The sequence below is a fragment of the Schistocerca americana genome, chromosome 1 (genome assembly GCF_021461395.2).
Source record: "Schistocerca americana isolate TAMUIC-IGC-003095 chromosome 1, iqSchAmer2.1, whole genome shotgun sequence".
In the NCBI taxonomy this organism is placed as follows: Eukaryota; Metazoa; Arthropoda; class Insecta; order Orthoptera; family Acrididae; genus Schistocerca; species Schistocerca americana.
This window is the reverse complement of record NC_060119.1, coordinates 550,499,799-550,523,047: the sequence shown is the minus strand read 5'-3', so window position 1 is coordinate 550,523,047 and position 23,249 is coordinate 550,499,799. Positions and strand designations below refer to the sequence as shown.

Below are 23,249 nucleotides of genomic sequence, written 5' to 3'. Positions count from 1 at the left end.
CATCTCTCAAAGCTACCCATTCTTCTTCTACTGTATTTCTTTCCCCCATTACGGTCAATTGTTCCCTTATGCTTTCCCTGAAACTCTGTACAACCTCTGGATTAGGCTGTTTATCCAGGTCCCATCTCCTTAAATTCCCACCTTTTTGCAGTTTCTTCAGTTTTAATCTGCAGTTCATAACCAATAGATTGTGGTCAGAGTCCACATCTGTCTCTGGAAATGCCTTACAATTTAAAATGGGGTTCCTAAATCTCTGTCTTACCATTATATAATCTGATACCTTTTAGTATCTCCAGGCTTCTTCCATGTATACAACCTTCTTTTATGATTCTTGAACCAAGTGTTAACTATGATTAAGTTGTGCTCTGTTGCTCTGTGCAAAATTCTATCAGGCGGCTTCCTCTTTCATTTCTTAGCCCCATTCCATATTCACCTACTACGTTTCCTTCTCTCCCTTTTCCTACTACCGAATTCCAGTCACCCATGACTATTAAATTTTCGTCTCCCTTCACTATCTGAATAATTTCTTTTATTTCGTCATACATTTCTTCAATTTCTTCGTCATCTGCAGCGCTAGTTGGCATATAAACTTCTACTACTGTAGTAGGCGTGGGCTTCGTGTCTATCTTGGCCACAATAATGCGTTCACTATGCTGTTTGTAGTAGCTTACCCGCACTCCTATTTTTTTACTCATTATTAAACCTACTCCTGCATTACCCCTATTTGATTTTGTATTTATAGCCCTGTATTTACCTGACCAAAAGTCTTTTTCCTCCTGCCACCGAACTTCACTAATTCCCACTATATCTAACTTTAACCTAGCCATTTCCCTTTTTAAATTTTCTAACCTACCTGCTCGATTAAGGGATCTGACATTCCACGCTTCGATTCATAGAACGCCAGTTTTCTTTCTCCTGATAATGACGTCCTCTTGAGTAGTCCCCGCCCGGAGATCCGAATGGGGGATTATTTTACTTCCAGAATATTTTACCCAAGAGGACGCCATCATCATTTAACCATACAGTAAAGCTGCATGCCCTCGGGAAAAATTTCGGCTGTAGTTTCCCCTTGCTTTCGGCCATTCGCAGTAACAGCACAGCAAAGCTGTTTTGATTAGTGTTACAAGGCCAGATCAGTCATCATCCAGACTGTTGCCCCTGCAACTACTGAAAAGGCTGCTGCCCCTCTTCAGGAACCACACGTTTGTCTGGCCTCTCAATAGATACCCCTCTGTTGTGGTTGCACCTACGGTATGGCTATCTGTATCGCCGAGGCACGCAAGCCCCCCCCCCCCCCCACCAACGGCAAGGTCCATGGTTCTTGGGTGGGGGTGGGGGGTGGGGGGTGGGGGGGGGGGGAGGGACTGGAGAGATAAGGGACACGATATCTGTTTTTATATAAGGTTTGGAGGGTAATTATGGTCTGTGAAGGCCTCAGTGAGACACTGTATTTTGAGAGGGACAGCTCGTCACTACAGATACTAGGCTGTACACAAAGGACTCCTTCATATGGAATGGGTCGCACTTGTCGAAGTGGAGACATTGCTTGTGGTTGGCAGCTTTGGTATGGATGGAGGTACTGATATAGCCATCTTTGAGGTGGAGATCAATATCAAGCAGAGTGGCTTGTTGGGTTGAGTAGGACCAGGTGAAGTGAATGAGAGAGGTGTTGAGGTTCTGGAGGAATGTCACTCTTGATCCAAATCATGAAGAGGTCATCAATGAATCTGAACTAGATTAGGTGTTTGGAATTCTAGGTGTATAGGAAGGATTCCTCCAGGCGGAATGAATAGATTAGCCTCCGATGGTGCCATGCAAGTGCCAGTAATCATACCTCGAATTTGTTTCTAGGTGATGCTTTTGAAGGAAGGGTAACTGTGGGTGAGGATATAGTTGGTCATGGTGATTAGGAAGGAGGTTGTAGGTTTGAAATCTGTCGGGCAATGGGATAGGTAGTGCTCAATACTGCCAAGGCCATGGACCTTTGGAATACTAGTATAAAGGGAAGTTGCATCAATAGTGGCGAGCAGGGAACCATGTGGCAAAGGAACAGGGACTATGGAGAGTTGGTAGAGGAAATGGTTGGTATCTTTTATACAGGTTGGTAGTTACGCATAATAGGCTGAAGGTGCTTGTCTATAAAGCAGAAATTCTGTCAGTAGGGCCACAGTAACCAGCCACATTGGGGGTTCCTGGGTGGTTGGGTTTATTGACTTCAGGAAGCATGTAAAAGGTAGGAGTGCATAGAGTGGTAGAGGTCAGGACAGAGAGACAGAAGTTCTGGGATGGGCCCAAGGATTTGGGGAGAGACTAAAGACACTGCTGGATTCCTGGAATAGGGTCATTGTGCCAGGGTTTGTAAATGGATGAACCTGACAACTGGCAGAGTCTTTCCACCAGGTAATTCTTGCAGGTCAAAACAGTGGTGGTGCCTTTGTCAGCAGGTGGGACTAGAAGGTCGGTATCAGTTTTTATGTAGTCCTTTCTGTGGATGTAAGGTTAATTTGCATGTTGAGGGATTTGGGGAAAAAATGGTGAGGCATGGTTTGAGGTTAAGAAATTCTGGAAAGTTTGCAGGGGGTGATTTGGAGGCAGTAGGGGCGAATCACAGTTGGATGGAGGCATGAACTGAGTCAGGCAGGGTTCAACATTGGCCTTTGGTTGAGTCTGATAGGTAGAGTTGGTGGTGAAAAAGTGTTTCCACTGTAGGGTCTGGGAGAAGGAGAGAAGGTGTTAAACAAGTCCTGCATGTTTGAATTTGGGAGTGGGGCAAAAGATGAGGCCTTTGGAAAAAGACTGATTTCTGTGGGGCTAAGACTTCTGGAGGAAAAGTTCATGACTGTTTCAGGTCTGTTTAAGTTCTGGATTCTGTGTGGTGGTGGAACAGAGTTTTGGAGGGTAGAGTAAATGTAGGTGGTCTGCGAGAGAGGTTTTGTAAGCCATGAGAGGACGTGGGGGAGGTGGTTGTAGAGGTGGTGGTTAGCGCTAGCCAAAGGCAGAAATAGGAAGCGAACAGAGTGGAGAGTTTTTTTGAGGATGTGTTGTGCTTGTTGCTCTAGTTCCTGGAGGGCAGGGGATTCTGTGTGTTATATGGGATCCAGTAATTTGGGATTGCGCAACAGGAGTATTTTATGGATGGAGAGGAGGTATTGTGAGGGAACTTGGGCCTGATTGGCATGGTTTTGAACCACTATGTTGGTTAGGTTTAAGGACTGACAGAATAGAAAAAGATGGACACGTCACTGTGGAAAGGCAGCAGCCAGGGATGGATAATTTCATGGTAAGGCCATTTGGAGGGATTCCATCAGCCAAACAACACAGGAACATTATGTGGGACTGGGTTCTGGCCAGGGATAAGGAACTTTTCAGTCTTGACACAGATGGAAGGAACAAGGATTCATAGTCAAGGATAAAAATGTATAAAAAATTATAAACAATACATAAATATGTCCAAAAATGTCGCATAAGTAATCCAAATGTGGGAAAAAAAAAAAAAAAAATCACTAAAAGGATGAAACGGATGGAGTTGGGGGCAACAAGAGAAAGTCCGAGGGAGTAGGCTGATACTGCAAGGTGAAAAATACCTAAAACTGGCATGAAGACACAACGAGATCAAAGACAACCACTGTTGGCTGGTTACTGTGCACCCACTGAGAGAATCTCTACTCTCGTAGACCAACACTTTCAACCCACTGTCCTATATAAAAGACTCCAACAATTTCCTTCATTGACTCTCCACTGTTCCTGTTCCTTTAACACATGGTGCAAAGCTTGTCACTATTGATGCCGCGTCTTTTTGCACTAGCACCTCTAATACCCATGGCCTTACCGCTACTGAACAATATCTTTCCCAACACCAGACACATTCCAAACCTACAATCTCCTTCCTAATCACTTTGACCAACTATATCCTCACCCACAATTACTTCTCCTTTGGAGGCAGCAGCTAGAAACAAATCCAGCCTACAACTATGTGCACCCGCATGGCACCATCATATGTCAACCTAATCATGGGCCATCTAGAGGAAGCCTTCCTAAACATCCAGAATCCCAAACCCTCACCTGGTCCAGATTCATCAATAACATCTTCATGGTCTGGATACAAGGTGACGATACCCTATCAGTATTCCTCCAGAACCTCAACCCTTTCTCACCCATCCGCTTCATCTGGTCCTACTCAACACAACAAGCCACCTTCCTCGATATTGACCTCCATCTTAAAGATGGCTGTATCAGTGCCTCTGCACATATCAAACCTACCAACCGCCAAAAATGCCTCTACTTTGACAGCTGCCACCCATTCCATATCAAGAAGTCCCTTCTATACAGCCTAGCCACCTGTGGCTGTCACATCTGTAGTGACAAAGAGGTCCCTCTTAAAATACACAAAGTGTCTCACTGAGGCCTTCACAGACCATAACTACCCTCCCAACCTTGTACAAATACAGATCTCCCGTGCCTTACCTCTCCAGTCACCCACCACCTCCTAATGTCCCACCATCTGGCCACAGAGGAGCACTCGCCTCGTGACTCAGTACCACCCAGGACTGGAGCAACTGCACCACATTCTCCACCAGGGTTTTGACTATCTCTTATGGTGCCCCGAAACCAGGAATGTCCTATCCACTATGCTTGTCACCCCTCCCAGTGGTATTCGGCCACCCATCGAACCTACACAATATCCTCGTTCACCCCCACACAACTCCTACTCCCAACCCCTTGTCTCATATACCTGTGATAGACCTAAATGAAAGACCCGTCCCGAACATCCTCCTCCCACCACCAAGTACTCCAGCCTAGCCAAAAACATCATTTCTCCCGTCTAATGCATGGCTACCTGTGAAGCCCGTTGTGTGACCTATAACCTACCAATGAGCTGTATTCTACAGCTGGACCTTCCCATTGCTGAGCACACCTCCCAACGTATATTCTACATTTTAATGACTGCCTCACAACCTAAGGCATCCTTCCCATCAATGCCATCTTTTCTGAATTGCACAGGTGGGAAGTCTCCCTGCAGTACATCCTGTGTTAGCCTAACCCTCCTGGCCTCAACATTCGTTAAGTCTTTGTCCTTACCCTCAAGCTCCTTCTCTGTTCCTATTCCAGCACTAAACAGTCCTCAATTCCACCAATGCACCCACAGTCTTTTTCACCTCTCTCCTTTTCCGCTAACCCTTCCCCGCCCTCTGTTGTAACCTCCTGACTGTACCTAGCTATCCTACCATCTCTCCACCCCATCCATGTATGCTCCCAGAAGCAGCACTTTACTGGCCCCACCCCTATCATCCTGCTATCGCTATCCCTCCCCCCCCCCCATCCCAGCCTCCTTCCTACTGCCCCCCCCCCCCCCCCCGCCCCAGTTCCATCTCCCATCATGTGCTGGTGCTTGCAGTGTGGCCTCAGTAGCATAAGACTGCTGGTGTGTGTGTGTGTGTGTGTGTGTGTGTGTGTGTGTTTTCTATCTCAGACGAAGGCCTTGTTGGCCAAAAGCTCATTTTCTGACAGTCTTTTTGTTGTGCCTGCCTGTGATTCATCATCTCCACTATATGGTGAGTATTTACTATTTATAGTTGTTGACAATGTAGCTACAGTTTGAGTGGGGCCCTAGGAGACATCAATTTATTATTTGAGAAGGTAAGACAGGTAAGAGACAATAGAACATCGCCAACCAACACTAAGAATTATTTGTACAGAAATCACTATGACAGACTGTGTTTCTCAAAAGCCACATTTAAGGAGCTGTATCAAGGCATTGTGCCTCTGCTTATTATTGTAGGCATTCTCTATGTTTAAGAAAATAATTATTAAGAGTTACCTAAACGACGAGGTCTGTTTTACAGCAATTTCAAGGAAGGTCAGATTGTTGATAGTGGGATAAAACCCACACTGGAAATGAGTAATGAGCTGCTCAGTTTTTAGTCAGTAATTCAAATACCTGCTTCAAGTTCTCTCACAAGCAGGTAGACACAGTAATAATACAACTGATGGAGCAAGTGCAGCCCTTCCCAATTTGAGGAGGGAAATTAAGATTATCCTTTTTCAGGAATGAATATGATATGCTGTCAGCCATATTTGATTAAACCAAGAGTAAATTTTCTTTATCCCTTTATCAAAGTGTCTGGACCATTTGTTTTGTACCTGGCTCTTAGATAATGCCTCAAAAACCTGATTGTGAACACACATTTGCAGATTAAGAGAATGTAGCTACTGCCTCGAGAAAGTTACCCTTTTCACTGTCACCAATAAGTACTGTGTTTTGTACAGCTCTTTCCTATTTGTGCCAAATGAATGTTACAGCTCAAATTAAATGACAATTTGCTGTACATGTGGTATGGCATTATATGCCTAATGGGTTGCAGGTATGCACGCTACACTGAATAGAAATGCACTTACATTCCCAAGATTTTCATGAGACATGCTTTCCAAGAAATGTACCAATAATTTGAGAGTCTCTTGAGATCTCTGGCATTTGGACTAGAACTTCTTTACACTTGGTCTATCACATTACTGACCCAAGTCACCATTTTGAGTATTGCACCCCACAATTCTATTGGCTATGAACTTCAGTTCTTTATTCATTGTTCGTTGAAGCACTTTCTTTAAATTTTATTTGAAATGAATACTGTCTACGAATTTGACTGGTTTTAAATTGACAGCAATTTTGTTTGATTAAAACTCCTGTCACCCTCACTTGATATTTTAGTGCTCATAAGTAGTTTAGTTACAAAAGTGGACACTTGCAGATAAATGTGCATTTTTGTACTAGTTATGCAAGAATCCACAAAAGCATTGGTCTGTGGATACAGATTATGAGAATAGAAACAAATTATTTAGTAATTGCAATTTTTTTGGTTTGTCACAATTACTATTGAATCTGCAACACACCTGAAAACGTGTTTCCAGAAATAGTTATATTTGTGCATTTTTGCCAACTGCAGAAAGCATGTTATGGGAAGTTTTTTACTTCATCAATTGCAGACAAGAATGTTGACTCTTTATGGGTTGGCAGCAACAATAATAGAATCCAGGAAAAACCTAGTTGCATCATGACAGAAGTATCTGGCTTCTTCATAAGAATTTTCTGCACTCTCTCCTCTCCACTCATTAGATTCCTAATTTTCCATTTTTTCTGTAACATTTATCTAAATCTTTATACCTTCTGTAAGTGATGAAACATAAAATGACTTATTGTGTATTTCAATGCCACAGTCGTTCCATGTGTCTTTATACATACAGTTACATTTTTAAAACAGAAGGCAGTTTTCCTTCAAATGATTATAGAGCAATGTTGGGGCACTATTAATTCTTAACAAAAAGCACAGAAGGGGGAAAGAAAAGTGAAGAACTTTGTAGGAACAATACACAGAATTTATCACACTTCACTCAGCCTTCTTAACAAATACCGTCATCCACATATCTTTCATTTAAAATGCAACTTTCAAAAAGTATTACCCTACACTTCTGATACATCAACTTATTGATTATATTGTCAATGGTCACAGTAGCGCATAAGTATTTCCAAACTGAATAAATGCTTGACACTATAGGTTAATGAATATAATTAGAATAAAGAAAATTATAACAAGAGAAACCTTTAGCTCAGTAAATGACATTATTTGACAGATCATAAATGTACATCATGCTCACTCATCACACGCTACAAAATAATTCCCACCTTAAGCAATATAATTGCTTTTCATTAAAAATTATATTATTCTAAGAGTGCATATCAAAAAATATCTTCTGAAAAATATTTTTAACAGAAACATAGCCCACTTACCTTCAGAGCAGTTGCTGCCTTTGAGAATTCAGGTACAAACTGCTGGCAATGTCCACACCAAGGGGCATAAAATTCAACTATCCATAATGCATCACTCTGAATAACCAATCTATCGAAATTTGCAGGATTCAGATCTACAACATCTGAACTTGAAGGATACAAGGCAGCCACCGACGACACTAAGCAAATCAGGGCACCTAAAACAGTTTGTCAGTTAACACTGTGTGTCTTTGTAGTGAGTTAGTTTCATGTTCCATGTATCATTTGCACAATGATTTGGAACAAGTCTTTTTACATTCACATTGTAAATGAATCTGTAAATATGGCTACATGCCAAACATTTACAAGTTTTTTTAATACATGTAAATGCGAGTTAGTTAATTCCTATTCGTCAGCCTTTACACATTACAATAATTGAAAGTAGTCTATCAAACATAAGGGGTTGTCAAAGAAATACTTTTTCGGTTTTCAAATTTTACTTCGTCCGTAGGGGAAAGTGATCAAAAATTTAGGTTGCAGCACTGTGCACTCATTTTTGGGTTTAAAGGCAACCTTAATGTGTAGTAATGAACGTCAGTTTTCCCTTGAGGTATTGTTATTATGTACATCATTGTTGCTTTTCAACTGTAGTGCGTTATTTACGGCGAACTTCATAGCGAAATATACTGTGAAGCAGTAGCCAGCATGCTCAACTAGTTAAACGGGTGTCTACAAGATCATCGTGGGTGAGCACCACATAATAGTTTTACAGCACAGTCCTGATCGCTGAAGACCAAGAGTTTCTCTCTTAAAGATGAAAATGACGACCGGTTATGAAGATGCTATAGATTTTTTTTTTTTTAATGAGAGGCAATATAATTATGGCATACATCTTTATAGGCAACTATCTTCAAACGGGATGTCTCTCGCCCTTATAAAATTTATTTTAAGCCTATATGATTTGTAAGTGCTTCACGTTCTCTTCTCTCTCTCTCCCTCTACCTTCTTTATGAGTAATGAAGGCAAAATAGTTATGGTGACCGGTGTTCAGCAATCTAAACGGAGTGCTATGTGTAAATAATTATTACGTGCAATCTTAATGACGATAATAATTAATAGATAGTTCTGTTAAGTTGTTTATTCTTTAAGATGGAGAGACTACTTTTATATAATGTCATTCATAGAATTTGTACTATTACAGAAAGTAATGTAACTTACCCCAAAAAACCGCCATTCTGAAGAAACAGTCTATCAGTTCCTTTTTGTACTCTGCTAGCAGCAAATCCTCTCGTGTACACTTCACACCATCGAGTCAGCTAATACAAATCCAATAGTTAGACAACACGCTGCGTTGACACTAGACTACGCTTATATGTACAACAACTTCGTGTTTGAGTCTGATTGGTCCAGGCAATCTCCTGTGCAAAGTTTATCCATCTTTTGCGAAACGGCGTCGAAAATATAGTTTCCGAGGTTCAGGCGAACTGTAGCGCTTTTGTTTCAATTTTTCGTTAGATGCGAACCCAGTAAAGTTAACAAACGTTTCAATAAGCTCATGAAAAAAAATACTGACTGGTCGTGTTTTCTAAAATTTGCAGTATTTATCATTATGTATGTTGGCACGCCTGAAGTTTGAAAGCGCGCACTTTACAAGTAAGAAATGGTGCACTTCAAGAAGTCGTAGGAACCTACATGTTATATTGTTCATGTATTTCTAATGCTTCGTGCTAATTTAAATTTGAAACAAGATATAAAAATGTGGAGATCATTCTGCTACCGAAAAATATCATTTAAAGACGTCACAGATAGGTTTACATACCATTTTCAATGTTTTATTACAAATTTATAATGTAGATCATTATTATCCATATTTTTCTTGTGTAATCACATGCTTGATTATCAATCAAGAAATAGGATAAACTGGCCACAATTCGAAATAGGAAGTAAGAAGGTTTAAATTGTGGCTTCAGATACAGTTTTCGGCAATTTCCAGGAATGATTGCCTATCTATTATTAGACCTATACTATATAGAAATAAGCCACGAACAGATGCAGCTCAATCCAAATCTACTTAGGAGGTAGACAAGTCTTCTGACTATAGATGTATCTCACAAACGTTTAAGTAACACTGATACCAATATTCCATGATTCGAACATCATATTCCTCTTAAGAATTATAGTAGACATAGAATTAATATTTGTCATGAATGGCCAACAAAACTGCACATGACATACTAAAAGTTTCTTGATTTCCGTAAAGGATTTGACTCATACCACACCTACACTTACCGTCAAAAAGTTCGATCATATGGAGTATCAAGTGAAATTTATGACTTGACTTAGAGCTTTTTGGTAGAGAGGATGCAGCATCTTATTTTGGATGGAGAATCATTGTCTAACATAGAAGTAACTTCAGTTATGCCCCAGTGAATTTTGTTGGGACACTTGGTGGTCCTGTTGTATATTAATGACCTTGCAGACAATATTAATAGTAACGTCAGACTTTTTGCAGGTGATGCAGTTATCTATAATGAAGTATTATCTGAAAGAAGCTGCATAAATATTCAGTCGGATCTTGATAAGATTTCAAAGTGGCGCAAAGTTTGGCAACTTGCATTAAATGTTAGAGCAATAAAACTGTGCACGTCACAAAACGAAAAAAAACGAGTATCCTATGACTGTAATAATATCAATGAGAAAGGAGGTAGACTTCGTTTTATTGGTAGAATACCTGGGAACTGCAACAATCTACAAAGCAAATTGCTTACAAATCACTCATGAAACTGGTTATATAGAATATTGCTTAAGTGTGTGGGACTCGCACCAAACAAGACAAACAGAGGATATTGAACATATACAGAGAAGGGCAGCACGAATCGTCACAGGTTTGTTTGACCTGTGGGAGAGTGTCACTAAGATGTTGAAAGAAGTGAACTGGAAGACCCTTGACGATAGACATAAACTATCCCGAGAAAGTCCATTAACAATATTTCAAGAACGGCTTTCAATGATGACTCTAGAAATGTACCACAGTCCTCTACGTATTGCTCACATAGAGGTCATGAGAATAAGAATAGAATAATTACAGCATGCACAGACACATTCAAACATCCATTCTTCCCACACTCCATATGTGAATGGATTGGTAAGAAACTAATGGGATGTCTGCGATGCACTTCACTGTGGATTGCAGAGTATAGATGTAGGTGTAGTGTTTTACAGACAATGTCCAAATTTCCTAACCAAAGAGAAGGCACATCTAGTTAGTTGTAGGCATAAACCAGCATTTTATAAATCTGACTTAACTTAATGAATTTGTAGACATGATAATTTATGTAGGACTACTATTAAAAATAATCATTTTAAAAATAAAGTAGTGCTTCAATAGGGAACACTTAAATTTTTCATTATAGCCTATGTAATGAGGAAGATGCGAAGTAAAAATAAAAAGAATAGATATTTTTGTGCAGATGCCAGGCAGAACATTTTGTTTGAATTCAAAATAAAAGTTTGAAAACTGAACTACAACAGCCAACATCTTGTTTTTGTGCCTATATACTTTTTCTTTGTTATATTTCGTTGTCTGTCATTAACTTTGTTTCTTTTCCGTAGCGTTTGTCCTGTCTAGTACAGGGTCCGCTTTTGTGAGATACGGTAAACTTTATCTCCAATATTTAACTTTGTGCCCGGATGCTGTTTCTGACAGCACAATTGTGAAGATGATGTAAAAGAGGGTAGATGTGTGTGCCAGCTGCTGTGAACCATGTAAACTATTTTCTTTGTGTTATTGTATATAATTGTTTGGGTATTGTATTCTTTGAGATGGAATTTGGGGACAAGCCCAACATTTGCCTAAACAAGTGTAGGAAACAATCTAAAACCACACTTAGGCTGGCCGCTGTACCAGCCCATGGTCATTACCTGCCACGCAGATTCGATCTGGATCTGGGTCAATTCCCTGTCTCGCAAAGTAGAGCGCTGTGCATTACGTTTTCGAGCATGTCTTGTCTGTTATCATTTGATTGTTCACACTCCCATCCCATGACATCACGTTTTTGTAAATATGATGTGCAGATCTAGCATCTAATTGACTCTCTAAGTAACTGATTGAGGCCTAGGATAGTCAGATATGTTATGTGGAAATTTAATGTTTAAGGCTTAGAAAACATTTCAAATAATTGAAGGTGACTGTCAAGAAACGCCAGTCCCTTAAACTGGAAGTGTAACAAAATCAGTATTAAAACTGGAACGAGATTCCACAGAATAGAAAACAACATAGCTTCATTTATAAAATTTTAATTAAACCTTTTTTTATCTCATAATTGATTCAGAGCTTTGTCCACTGTCGAGTGGTAGAAAACTGTTAATATGAAAATAGACAGACATTAAATGTGGAAAGACAATTCTTCACTATTCGCTAGACAACCAAGACATATTTCTCTGATGTAATGCAATGATATGTAAAAGTGCCACTACATTAAATCTGATGAGATTATTCTACATTTCAGACGTAAAAGAGCTATGATTTTGATGTTTTACAATAATCAAACGACATAGTGAGCCATAAGGGTGACACATACTATCTGGCAAGATATCACCTAATTCTGGTCCTTGTCGTAAGATGAAGTCTATCTGCTAAGGATAATCCATAGTCCACTGATGTATGCTCTTGAACGAGGACCCTGCAATGTGTGCTGTTGTGTCATACAGACTGCAGTACTAGAATGTAAAATGAGTGTATTTTCTAGACCCTAATTACGTAATTAATCACGAAGATCTGGGCTAATTACACAACTATATGCATAGCGCTGCACAAGGACGGCATAAAATCGGGATATAGCGCAAAAATTGACGGTACCGTACAAATTGACGGTACCGTACAAATGGTCTTATGCTGCTGGGAAATAAATTTGCAATACCACTCGAAACTGACGCTAATATCGATCCTAATTACATAATTAATCATAAAGATCGGTCCTAAGTACACAACTACAGCCAAGGCGCTGCACAAGGATGGCATAAAATCGCAATATACCGCAAAAACAGACGATACCATACAACTGGTGTTATCCTGCTCGGAAAAAAATTCGCAATACCACTCGAAACCAACGACAGAAACACTCAAACTCTACCCTACACCGTTAAGCTAGGGGGAGAAGGGTGGGTTTTAAGGTAGTATCTTTATCCTTTCTCGTGAGAAATATGTTCAACTAACTAGATGCGGGTGTTGGACAAAGAGAAGTTTAAAAAGTATATTACCTGCAAGCATTCAGCATCTATCGCTGTCTGACATCAGAGTTCACTACACACGCCTACTAAAAATCACCCTACAACCCAGCTAACCGAAGTCAATACATACTATCACAGATGATGCAAAAAATGCATCACAGTTCTAATTACACTTCGAAATTGTCATGAAAAAACCTGCACTCGTATTGAACGGGTCATAATGCAGCACATATACTGGGGAAAATTGTCGTCCTAAAAGACTGCAGAGGGGGTGGTAATTGAACATGCGTTCTCCTCCATGTACAATCACAAACTGCCGAAAATCGAAGCCTTCTCACCACCTACAGGGTGGATGGACCGAGGGAGGGAGGTACTCCGCCAACAGCCTCGTGGCTTGTGATGGCCTCTGTCCACTTTGAAGCGATGGTCCTTCGCCAGCACAGAAGAAGGAGATAAAAGGACGGCTCTCCTAAATGTATCTTGGTCGTCTAAAGTATAGTGATGCAGACCCGCCCTAATGGTTAGGGGACGCAGCTGCTTTCCTTGTAAGAGGTGTTCTCCGTTTCTAACGATCATTTTATATAGGACTGAAGCAAGCATAGCATAATTTCTGAACTGTGATCGAATGTGAACAGTGGACGCTATAAATCTCTGGAGAGCTACGTTGTGCACCTTTCACACCGAGCTTCTGTTTTAAGGAAGTGGCTTTTTTGTTTTACTGTTTCTTACCATTGTTTATCGCAGAGAAACCTGCAAGAAGGATATATGTCATGCGCTGAGATATATTTCTTACAGTGGAATATTAAAAGCGCTACATTCCAAGTGACAGATAGGTCGGAAACTCAAGCGATCTAACATTATAGCCCGTTTTATGTGCAGAACTGTGTAGCCTTAGGAGTGTGTGTGTTTATGTTCTCTCTTACCAATACCCTCCTGGTAATGATCCCAGACACTAGAACAATACTTTAAAATTGATAGTGTAGTTGATTTACGTAAAATGCTTCGAACTCCATCCATCTGGTGCTCCGTCATGCATAAAAACCACCCGTTTCTTGTTCTTCTTAACTGTCTGCTAATACAGCACAATACTTTCAAATCTGTTACTATACACCGATAAGCGGTGCTAACCCTCTCGACATAGGTACGTCTGGAGAAGTTTTGTGCACTTGGACGGGCAAGGACTCAGCATGCTCCATTCTTTCACGAGACGCGGAATGTAGCAGACTACCACTGGTCAGCTGCAGATTAAATTGGTAATGGTGCTACAGGGCAGGCTGGTCAAAGACAGTGCGAGAGGGTCTTTCAGTTTCTAATTTTATCCTAAGACTGCGAGAATGCTCTGTGACTCCCATCTGCATAGAGACGGATCGTAAATTAAGCACTTGGTTCAAGGTGTTAGAAATATGTTGAGTGCTGTCTGGTATGCTTTGATGATGTAAGTGTTCGAGAATTAACATTGAATGGGCATGCTGCACAGTCATCTTTCTACATTCGAAGTGATACACAAAATAGAGAAGGGGCGGTTTAGCTATGATACTGAAATTCGGAAACATGCTGTCGCATCATTGGTTGGTGTTGAAATTGCAGTAAAATTACTAAAATTGTTCGCACTATCAACTGTGCTACTTATTATTACAATACATCGACGGTGTCTTTCCATTCCATCTGTCCATGGGCACGCTGTTGGATACCACATAACGATTGGCTGACATCGCTTGTCTGAGTTGGAGAAAGAGTTTTGGTGGAGGGGCTGCACCTTCTTGGGGGAGGCTAGTACCGAAACAGTGATCGCGTACATGACTGCAATATGAGGAATCAGTTGAAATGGAACGCAGAGCTATCAGCTAGTCTGTAACTGTGACGGATGAGTTTAAATGTGGAGGTCGTCAATCACCTTCGCCCAGCAGTTTAGAAACTCGCCACAATGCCGTCAAATTCTTCCAGATTCCTTATGTTGTAACTAACTGTCTTTTCTTTAAAATAAGTCATCCAGTGTGTGTGGAGTGTTATGGCAGCAGCAGTAACAACCTGATTTACACCATGCGACGTCAAGTTTTCTGCGAGAGGCAATGGATCAGAACGTGTTAATGTCAGTTTAGAACCTGACACAGACGTCGAAGTCATGGTGGAAAAATAAAATGTCTGACAGTGTACAAAGCGCGTTACAGCAGAAAAAAAGCAATGTTTCAAACAATGACACAGGGTCACAGGGAGCATCTCTTGATACTTACAGTATAGTCTGTGGAATACGATCATCCTCCTACAGTGCCGGCCGGAGTGGCCAACGGTTCTAGGCGCTTCAGTCGGGAACCGCGCGACCGCTACGGTCGCAGGTTCGAATCCTGCCTCGGGCATGGATGTGTGTGATGTCCTTAGGTTAGTTAGGTTTAAGTAATTCTAAGTTCTAGGGAACTGATGACCTCAGTAGTTAAGTCCCATAGTTCTCAGAGCCATTTGAACCATTTAGAGCCTCCTACAGTACAGGTGATGAAACTTTAAACTGGTCTGTACAGTGGATCAATACCTGTATGTTTAATATATCGTCACATGTGCTCAATGCCAGCGCACATACAGTATTTGTTTTCGATATATTGGAGGAGAGAGATGCGGTAAAAATCTTATCGAGTACTCTATCGGATGAAGTTAGTGGACTTTTATAGTTCGTAATTTTTCTCTGTTGGATGGTACAGAATAATGAAGATGGCATGTTGGGGTTTTAGACGTGAATGGGCCCTGAGGTACGCGGATCTGTAGTACTGGTATGTCGTTGGGGACCACCCCCACAGTGCAGTAGCAAAATCCTCGTCCTTCTCCCACTTCCTGTTTCCATCGAATGGTCAAAACACAGTCCTGTCGCAGTAACCCAGCTTAGCCTGTTTTTACATGGGTTGCAGAAGGTGGTAGATATAGCTGTCTCTGACTTCTGCTCAGTTCTGACTTACATTGGAACGATCACATGTGCAAAGCTACAGCGATGGTAGCGCAGAGTCTGAGGGGCAATTGCAAGATGCATAGGGACTACCTAAAACCACAATGGAATTTTACTGTAGCAGATAGGCTCGAGAAAGGTGACTCGTTTAGAGATATGAGAGTACCAGAAATATGATTCACTAGTGGCTGTAATCATTAAAGTACTACTCCGTAGGATCCAGTGCAGGTATGTGTCTGAATGGAAAGACTTGACTCCAAATCCGAGACAGCATTTTTACCGAAAGCGTAGCACTAGAGATCTGAAACTCTAGTGTACATTTCTTACGACCTCAATCAGCACATCATCTACTACTGTTTGTGATCCTTCTCAATCAACCATCGCCTATAACCCAGTCGATATATCACCGAACCTCTGACATGGCTTCGAGACAGAATGCAATACAAATACTGGAGAAACATCTAGTGGCGGTGGCGGCGTGAGGCAGTCGAAAATACCTGTTTCATTCAACGCTCCTTAGCCGAACCACTTTCAAAATTTGTTAATTTGTTACAAGATTGCACCGTCGGCGACGTGTAACCGCACAATTGGGCTGATACTATACACTCTGGCGATCACTGTCTATATTCAGTGTCATGGTATTTGTCTGGAAAAAACCACTTCATTCAGAGGTAATGCCATATGTAGATTTATAAAGCGAGTATTGCTTTTAACATGGATACTTATATGCACCTGTAGAACCAGGACCGCTTGTGTTGGTAAAATGGTTGTGGTTTTTAACATCTGGCTGTTTGTAAGACGATTACGCCTCTTGTTCTAGGACACAGTGATACCGCTAGCAAGAAAACTTATGAGGCACGTCCACCCATCGTTGATTTTCGGTCAGTATTATTTCGTATCGCCAGCAATTAGTTACTGACTAAAGATTATACTTAGTAGTAGGGGATTGTCACAGGTTCGTCTTGAGCATCAGGCTTATAAAGTATGTGTTTGTGTTCTGACAGCCGGCCGGTGTGGCCGAGCGGTTCTAGGCGCTTCAGTCTGGAACTGCGAGACCGCTACAGTCGCAGGTTCGAATCCTGCCTCGGGCATGGATGTATGTGATATCCTTAGGTTAGTTAGGTTTAAGTAGTTCTACGTCTAGGGGACTGATGACCTCAGAAGTTAAGTCCCATAGTGCTCAGAGCCATTTGAACCATTTTGTGTTCTGACATGTGCAAAGGAAATGACTAGGTCCAGACGTAAAGGAGGTATTGATTTGACGTGGAATACTGTGATAGCAAAGGGATAAGCATGTCAAGTCATAAGAATGGTACAGATATTGCTATTTCCACAGCCACATCTGTCAGCAGGGTGTATTTCCGATACTTCGCTCATTGTCGAATATCGTTCAATTGAAACCGCAATCCTAACATTTAATTGTAAGTATAGCGATCAAATACATATCTGACCGATTTCTTAGGATGATTCTGTCTACGCTTGCTTGGCGCGGCGGCGGCGGTGTCCTGTGGGGGAAATGATTCACGTTTCCCACTAACAGCAGGAGCCATCCGAATGGAGAGGCCTGTTGAATGTAGTTGACTTAACCATCTCGTCCTCTAGACGGCCCAATCACGGACTAATACTTAGTATGTGTTGGACAACTTTTGTGATTGCCTGGAAATTTGAGAAGATTCAATATGGACGTGTGTTTGCACTGGACCATTATTCCCTCCCATGTAAATTGTCCAATTGACTCTTTCTTCATATTTCCTGTCTTTATTTTGTTGAGAGAAGATCGATTATGGTGTATGTTGAGTGCATCTAGCAGGTGGAAGACAGGTGGACGACACGTTTTCTGGTTCTCTAGACATGAGAGACACCTTAGTTGACTTTGTAAATTATAAGGATGATTTGGAATCTGTTATATCACCGACATCGGTATTCGCAAGTGCAAATATCAGTTTCTTCTATTTTTTCGAGTTTTCATGTAAAGGTCTTTGCAGACGGGATAAGTTTCTCAGTTGAACACAAGAAGCTATACTGACTTTACTCATAAAAATAATGGAAAAAGGACTTTGTCTATTTTCGTGGAAAGAGGACATTTATTATCATCGCGAATGTTTTTTTTTTCTAAATAGTTGCTTTATTGTGGCACAACTTGACTAGAAGAAGGGATCGGTTGGTAGGACATGTTCTGAGGCATCAAGGGACCACCAATTTGGTACTGGAGGGCAGCGTGGAGGGTAAAAATCGTAGAGGGAGACCAAAAGATGAATGCACTAAGCAGATTCAGAAGGATGTAGGCTGCAGTAGGTACTGGGAGATGAATAATCTTGCACAGGATAGAGTAGCATGAATAGCTGCATCAAACCAGTCTCAGGACTGAAGACCACAACAACAACATTACAGAAGTCGAGTTGATGTTAAATAACCCAGTGCAGAATGGTGCGTGTATCTCTACGAGACCATGGCTGTCGCTTGGTCTCAGCTGGAGCGTCCTACATGACGTTATAAACAAAAATGTTTTCCATTCCAGAACGAGAGGCCTATTGGAGGAATTGGGGGTGTGTCTAGTCTGTGACAGCTCGTCGCCACAGCTGCGCCCCCTAACCGTTATGGGGGGCTGCGTCACTATGCTTTAGACGACCAAGATGCATATGGGAGTGCCGTCCTTTCACCTCCTGCTTTTATGTTGGCGAAGTACCATCGCTTCGAAGTGGACAGCGGCCATCACAAGCCGTGAGGCTGTCAGTAGAGTAGCTCCCTCCCGCGGTCCATTGACCCTGCAGGTGATGAGAGGGCTTCGATTTTCTGCAGTTTCTTATTGTACATGAAGGAGAGCGCATGTTTAATTACCATCCCCTCTGCAGTCTTTTAGGACAACGATTTTCCCCAATACATGTGCTGCATTATGACCCAGTCAATATGAGTGCTGGTTTTTTCACGACACTTTCAAATTGTAATTGGAACTGTGACGCATTTTTGCCATCAGATGTGATAGCGTGTATTGGCTTCGATTAGCTGGGCTGTAGGGTGATTTTTAGTAGGCGTGTGTAGTGAATTCTGATGTCAAACAGTGAAATATGATGTATACTTGCAGGTAATATACTTTTTAAACTTCTCTCTGTTCAACACCCGCATGTAGTTAGTTGAACATATTTCCCACGAAAAAGAATATGGATAGTACCTTAAACCCCACCCTTTTCCCCCTAGCTTGTAGGTGTAGTGTTTCTGTCGCTGGTTTCGTGTGGTATTGCGAAATTTTCCCGAGCAGGATAACACCAGTTGTATGGTATCGTCAGTTTTTGCAGTGTATTGCGCTTTTTTGCCGTCGTTGTGTAGTGCTATGCATATAGTTGTGTAATTAGCCCAGATCTTCGTGATTAATTACGTAATTAGGATTGATATTTGCATCAGTTTCCCGTTCAAAACAAATAAAGTACACTAACCTAACCTTCCTCTCCCGCATCTGGACAGTTTCTATGTGTTAGGGGTGCACTTAGGCTTTCCATTCAGTAGAATCAGGGTTCGAGTCGCTGATATGTTGCGTTTTTTATGTGCACTCAGTGTTTGTGCACTGCATTATTTTCGGGTGTTTAAGTGTTGTGGGCGTGTTTTGCATAGCGTTACACACGCATTATTTCAGTGATCTACGAATAGTTTGACGTCTGTATGCTGTGTACTGGATTATTTCGGTAATTTCCGAGTTGTTTGCATCCCCGCACATCAGTGTACTGTATTATTTATGAGTAGTTTCCAGGTCTGCAACCCGTATACTGCGACCCCAAGCATGTCAGAGTGAGTGTTTGTATCAGCGTAATAAATAAACAACGTGAAATCCGTCCCGAAATAAATTGTTCCAAAAATTAATAAAGTACATTCCTTCCTCTCACCAGCAGCCCATGACAGGCTGATTTTTTTCCCCGCCAATTTTCCCTAAAGACCGCTGGGGGGGGGGGATGGGGAGGCTCGGGCACATGTGCAGCTGAGAAAAACACATGATGTCATCATGATGCTGTGCTCCTTTTCACTGAACTGCACGATAACGTGACCTATCATGATGCCTTGTAGCGGTGAACTCACAAACTAGTTCAGTTCTTTGGTTTGCAGGATCGGAGGCAGTTGTCTCTTGTGGGGTGGGAGCTGAGACATGTTTCTATGTGTTGTGTTATGCAAAGCATTTATTTGCAGGACTGTACTCTTCCTCTTCATACGTTAAAGCATTAATGCTTGCTACCATTCTTCATGTAGGAGGCTATGGCTGCACTCCTAGCTGAATGAGTGCATGTAATACTGCTATTCATACTCCCCCTGCCTGGCACCAACATTTTCTCATGCTCCTTCCACACCAACAACTGAACAAGCACTGATACTGCAGGTACATAATAAATTTAAACAAATTTATACAAAACGAGATTTTCACTCTGCAGCGGAGTGTGCGCTGATATGAAACTTCCTGGCAGATTAAAACTGTGTGCCTGACCGAGACTCGGGACCCGAGTTCGAGTCTCAGTCAGGCACACAGTTTTAATCTGCCAGGAAGTTTCAAATTTATACAAATTTAAACAAATTATATTCGAATTGAATGGCACCATGAGCAGTCTCTATTGGGGGCAACACCATACTAACTCCCCTCAGCTGCAGGAGTAAGTTCTTAGAGGAAAATTCCCGCCAAAATTCGAAATTCCTGGCCATTTTTCAAGAGGATAACGCACCATCATGCAAAAAAGTCGAAAAGCGGGACGAGGGACCCGTACAAGCACATAATTCAATTTCCCGCCAAAATTCAGACTCCCCACCATGGGGGGTCATGGCAGGGGGGCGTGGTACTTTCCTGCAAAAAACCGACATCTTTGATAATGGTACTTGCGTCATCAGCTGACGGCACAGCCGCCATCTTTGATGACGTCAGAGTGGGGCCGCAAAGGCCTTGTCCCCCTACTCATGTAACTGTGATGGAATGTTTGTCTTATGAAATACAGCCACCAGAGAGCATGCGTGGAAGGAAAGTGGTGTAACAAAAGTCAGTTAAGTTGAAATTTTTGTAATGTAACAAAATACAACCAAGTTGAAGTTTCTGTGGTATCTCTTAATGTTACATCACTTAAAACTGAGACTTCACACATAAAATTGCAGAATGCCACTAGCTAAGACGGCACTTTCGTTGCGTGTGTGAAACCAGCTTTGTTGGTGATGAAATTGCAGTGATACGATTGTAATCATCTGTAGAATCGTTACTAATCCACATAAACAGATGGCATGGCCTCTTATTATCTGAACACGATATTTTCGTACTTGGCCTCCTGTGGCAGTTATCGGAAACTCGCGGAAACATTACAATAAACAAGTACAGTGGTGAATAAGGAAAATACATCGCAATGTGAATGAAATATGGAAATTTGTGATAAGTTACTATGAGACCAAACTGCTGAGGCAGACTTACACACTACTTAATCTAACTTAAACTAACTTACACTAAGGACAACACACTCACACACACACACACACACACACACACACACACACACACACACACTCACATGCCCAAGGGAAGAATCGAACCTCCTACGAGCAGAGCCGCGCGAACCGTGGCAAGACGCCTCAGACCACGCGGTTACCTCGCGGCGCCCAATGTGAATGACTTTTTTCGTTCTCCACAAAGTGGGCGGGCTGGTAGCAGATAAAAACCGCTCTTCAGCCAAAGGTTACATAACTGAATTTAAAAGATAGTTAAAATACATAAAAGACTAGACTAGACTAGAATAGTCCAATAATGTTCCACAATTGCTGAACCCATATGGGAGTTGTATACACATCCTGATCTCCTTCTCCTCCCACTCTCTGTCTATCTCCTCCTCTACCTCTCTTTGTCCATCTCCTCCTCTTCCCCTTTCTCTCTGTCCATCTCCTCCTCTTCCCTCCTCTTTATCCATCTGCTCCTCCTCCCCTTCTCACTGTCCAACTCCATCGCCCCGCCCCCAGTCTCTCTCCATCTCCTCCTTCCCCTCTCTCTGTCCATTTTCTCCACCCCCCTCCCCATATCTTTCTGTCTCCTTCCCTTTCTCTGACCCTGAGCCTTGTTTGTTGTTATTGCAAACGAAACCACTATTGGAAAATGAAGACACTTAAAATGGATGGGCAAGTCAGTTGGGATCACTAATACAAGGGATACACGAGAGAGCTCTCCAGCTGCTAGATCTGTGAGGATAATAGCTCCAACAGCAGTATTTCTCGCAGTTTTAACCAGTGAACAAACAGGACAGCAAAGTTTTAGATGATCCAGATTCTACAGTAGTATTCTGACCATAAGTCAATAAGCCATAAATACATTTTTCTTTCCCCCTAATACTGATTGTGGTGAGAAAACAAACCAACATGCCGTTGTCTATCCAATACTTTTTTAAAATTATATATAACGAGACAGAACATATGTGGAAGAAAAGATTTGTCCAATATATTAAATGCCCTGACATCTAAGTTAAAACTCAATGCGAGAAAGAAAACGTACCTGTACTTTTTCACAGCACACCATTTTCTCTCTCACTGTCACTTTAAACTAAAGGCAATATATTATAGTTAAAGAAAAAACGCTGAAGACGCCACACCTTCACCTGCCCATGTTAGGCAATATTTTCCTGCCTGACTCATGTAGCACTATCACCGTCAGAGGGTGGTACGGGACTACAAGTCCCACCGCCACACCTCCAAAGTGAATTGCAGTGACACAGTCACTGCCCTGTGGAAATTTACTGCCTCACCAACACAGTTAGACCGCAATAGACCGGTGATGCTGTATTTTAACATATCACCCCGGACTACAAGTCCATTAAAAAAAAAAAAAAAAAAAAAAAAAAACGCTGAAGAGCCAAAGAAATTGGCACACCTGCCTAATATCCTGTAGGGCCGCTGTGAGCACACGGAAGCGTCACATCACGACGTGGCATGGACTCGACTAATGTCTGAAGTTGTGCTGGAGGGAACTGATATCATGAATCATGCAGGGCTGAACATAAATCCGTAAGAGTACGAAGGGGTGGAGATCTCTTCTGAACTGCACGTTGCAAGGCATCCCAGAAATGCTCAATAATGTTCATGTCTCGGGAGTTTGGTGGACAGCGGAAGTGTTTAAACTCAGAAGAGTGTTGCTGTAGCCACTCTGTAACAATCCTCGGCGTGTGGGGTGTCGCATTGTCTTGCTGCAGTTTCCCAAATCCGTCGGAATGCACAATGAACATTAATGGATACAAGTGATCAAACAGGATGCTTACGTACGTGTCACCTGTCAGAGTCGTATCTAGACGTATATGGGTCTCATATCACTCCAACTGCACACGCCCCACACCATTA

The 23,249-nt window shown here is 41.8% G+C and overlaps 1 protein-coding gene across 1 annotated transcript in view; it reads right to left on the bottom strand.

The window, feature by feature from the left end:
• The window catches only part of LOC124606017 (protein disulfide-isomerase A6 homolog), a 43,967-nt gene extending 34,783 nt beyond the window's left edge, over positions 1–9,184 (bottom strand). Inside the window, exons 1-2 of the mRNA XM_047137983.1 lie at positions 8,981–9,184; positions 7,784–7,980 (exon numbers count right to left, since the gene is read on the bottom strand). Coding sequence (XP_046993939.1) covers positions 7,784–7,980; positions 8,981–8,996 — 213 coding nt within the window. The 5' untranslated portion in view covers positions 8,997–9,184. The remainder of the gene's footprint in view (positions 1–7,783; positions 7,981–8,980) is intronic.
• Positions 9,185–23,249: the final 14,065 nt, after the last annotated feature.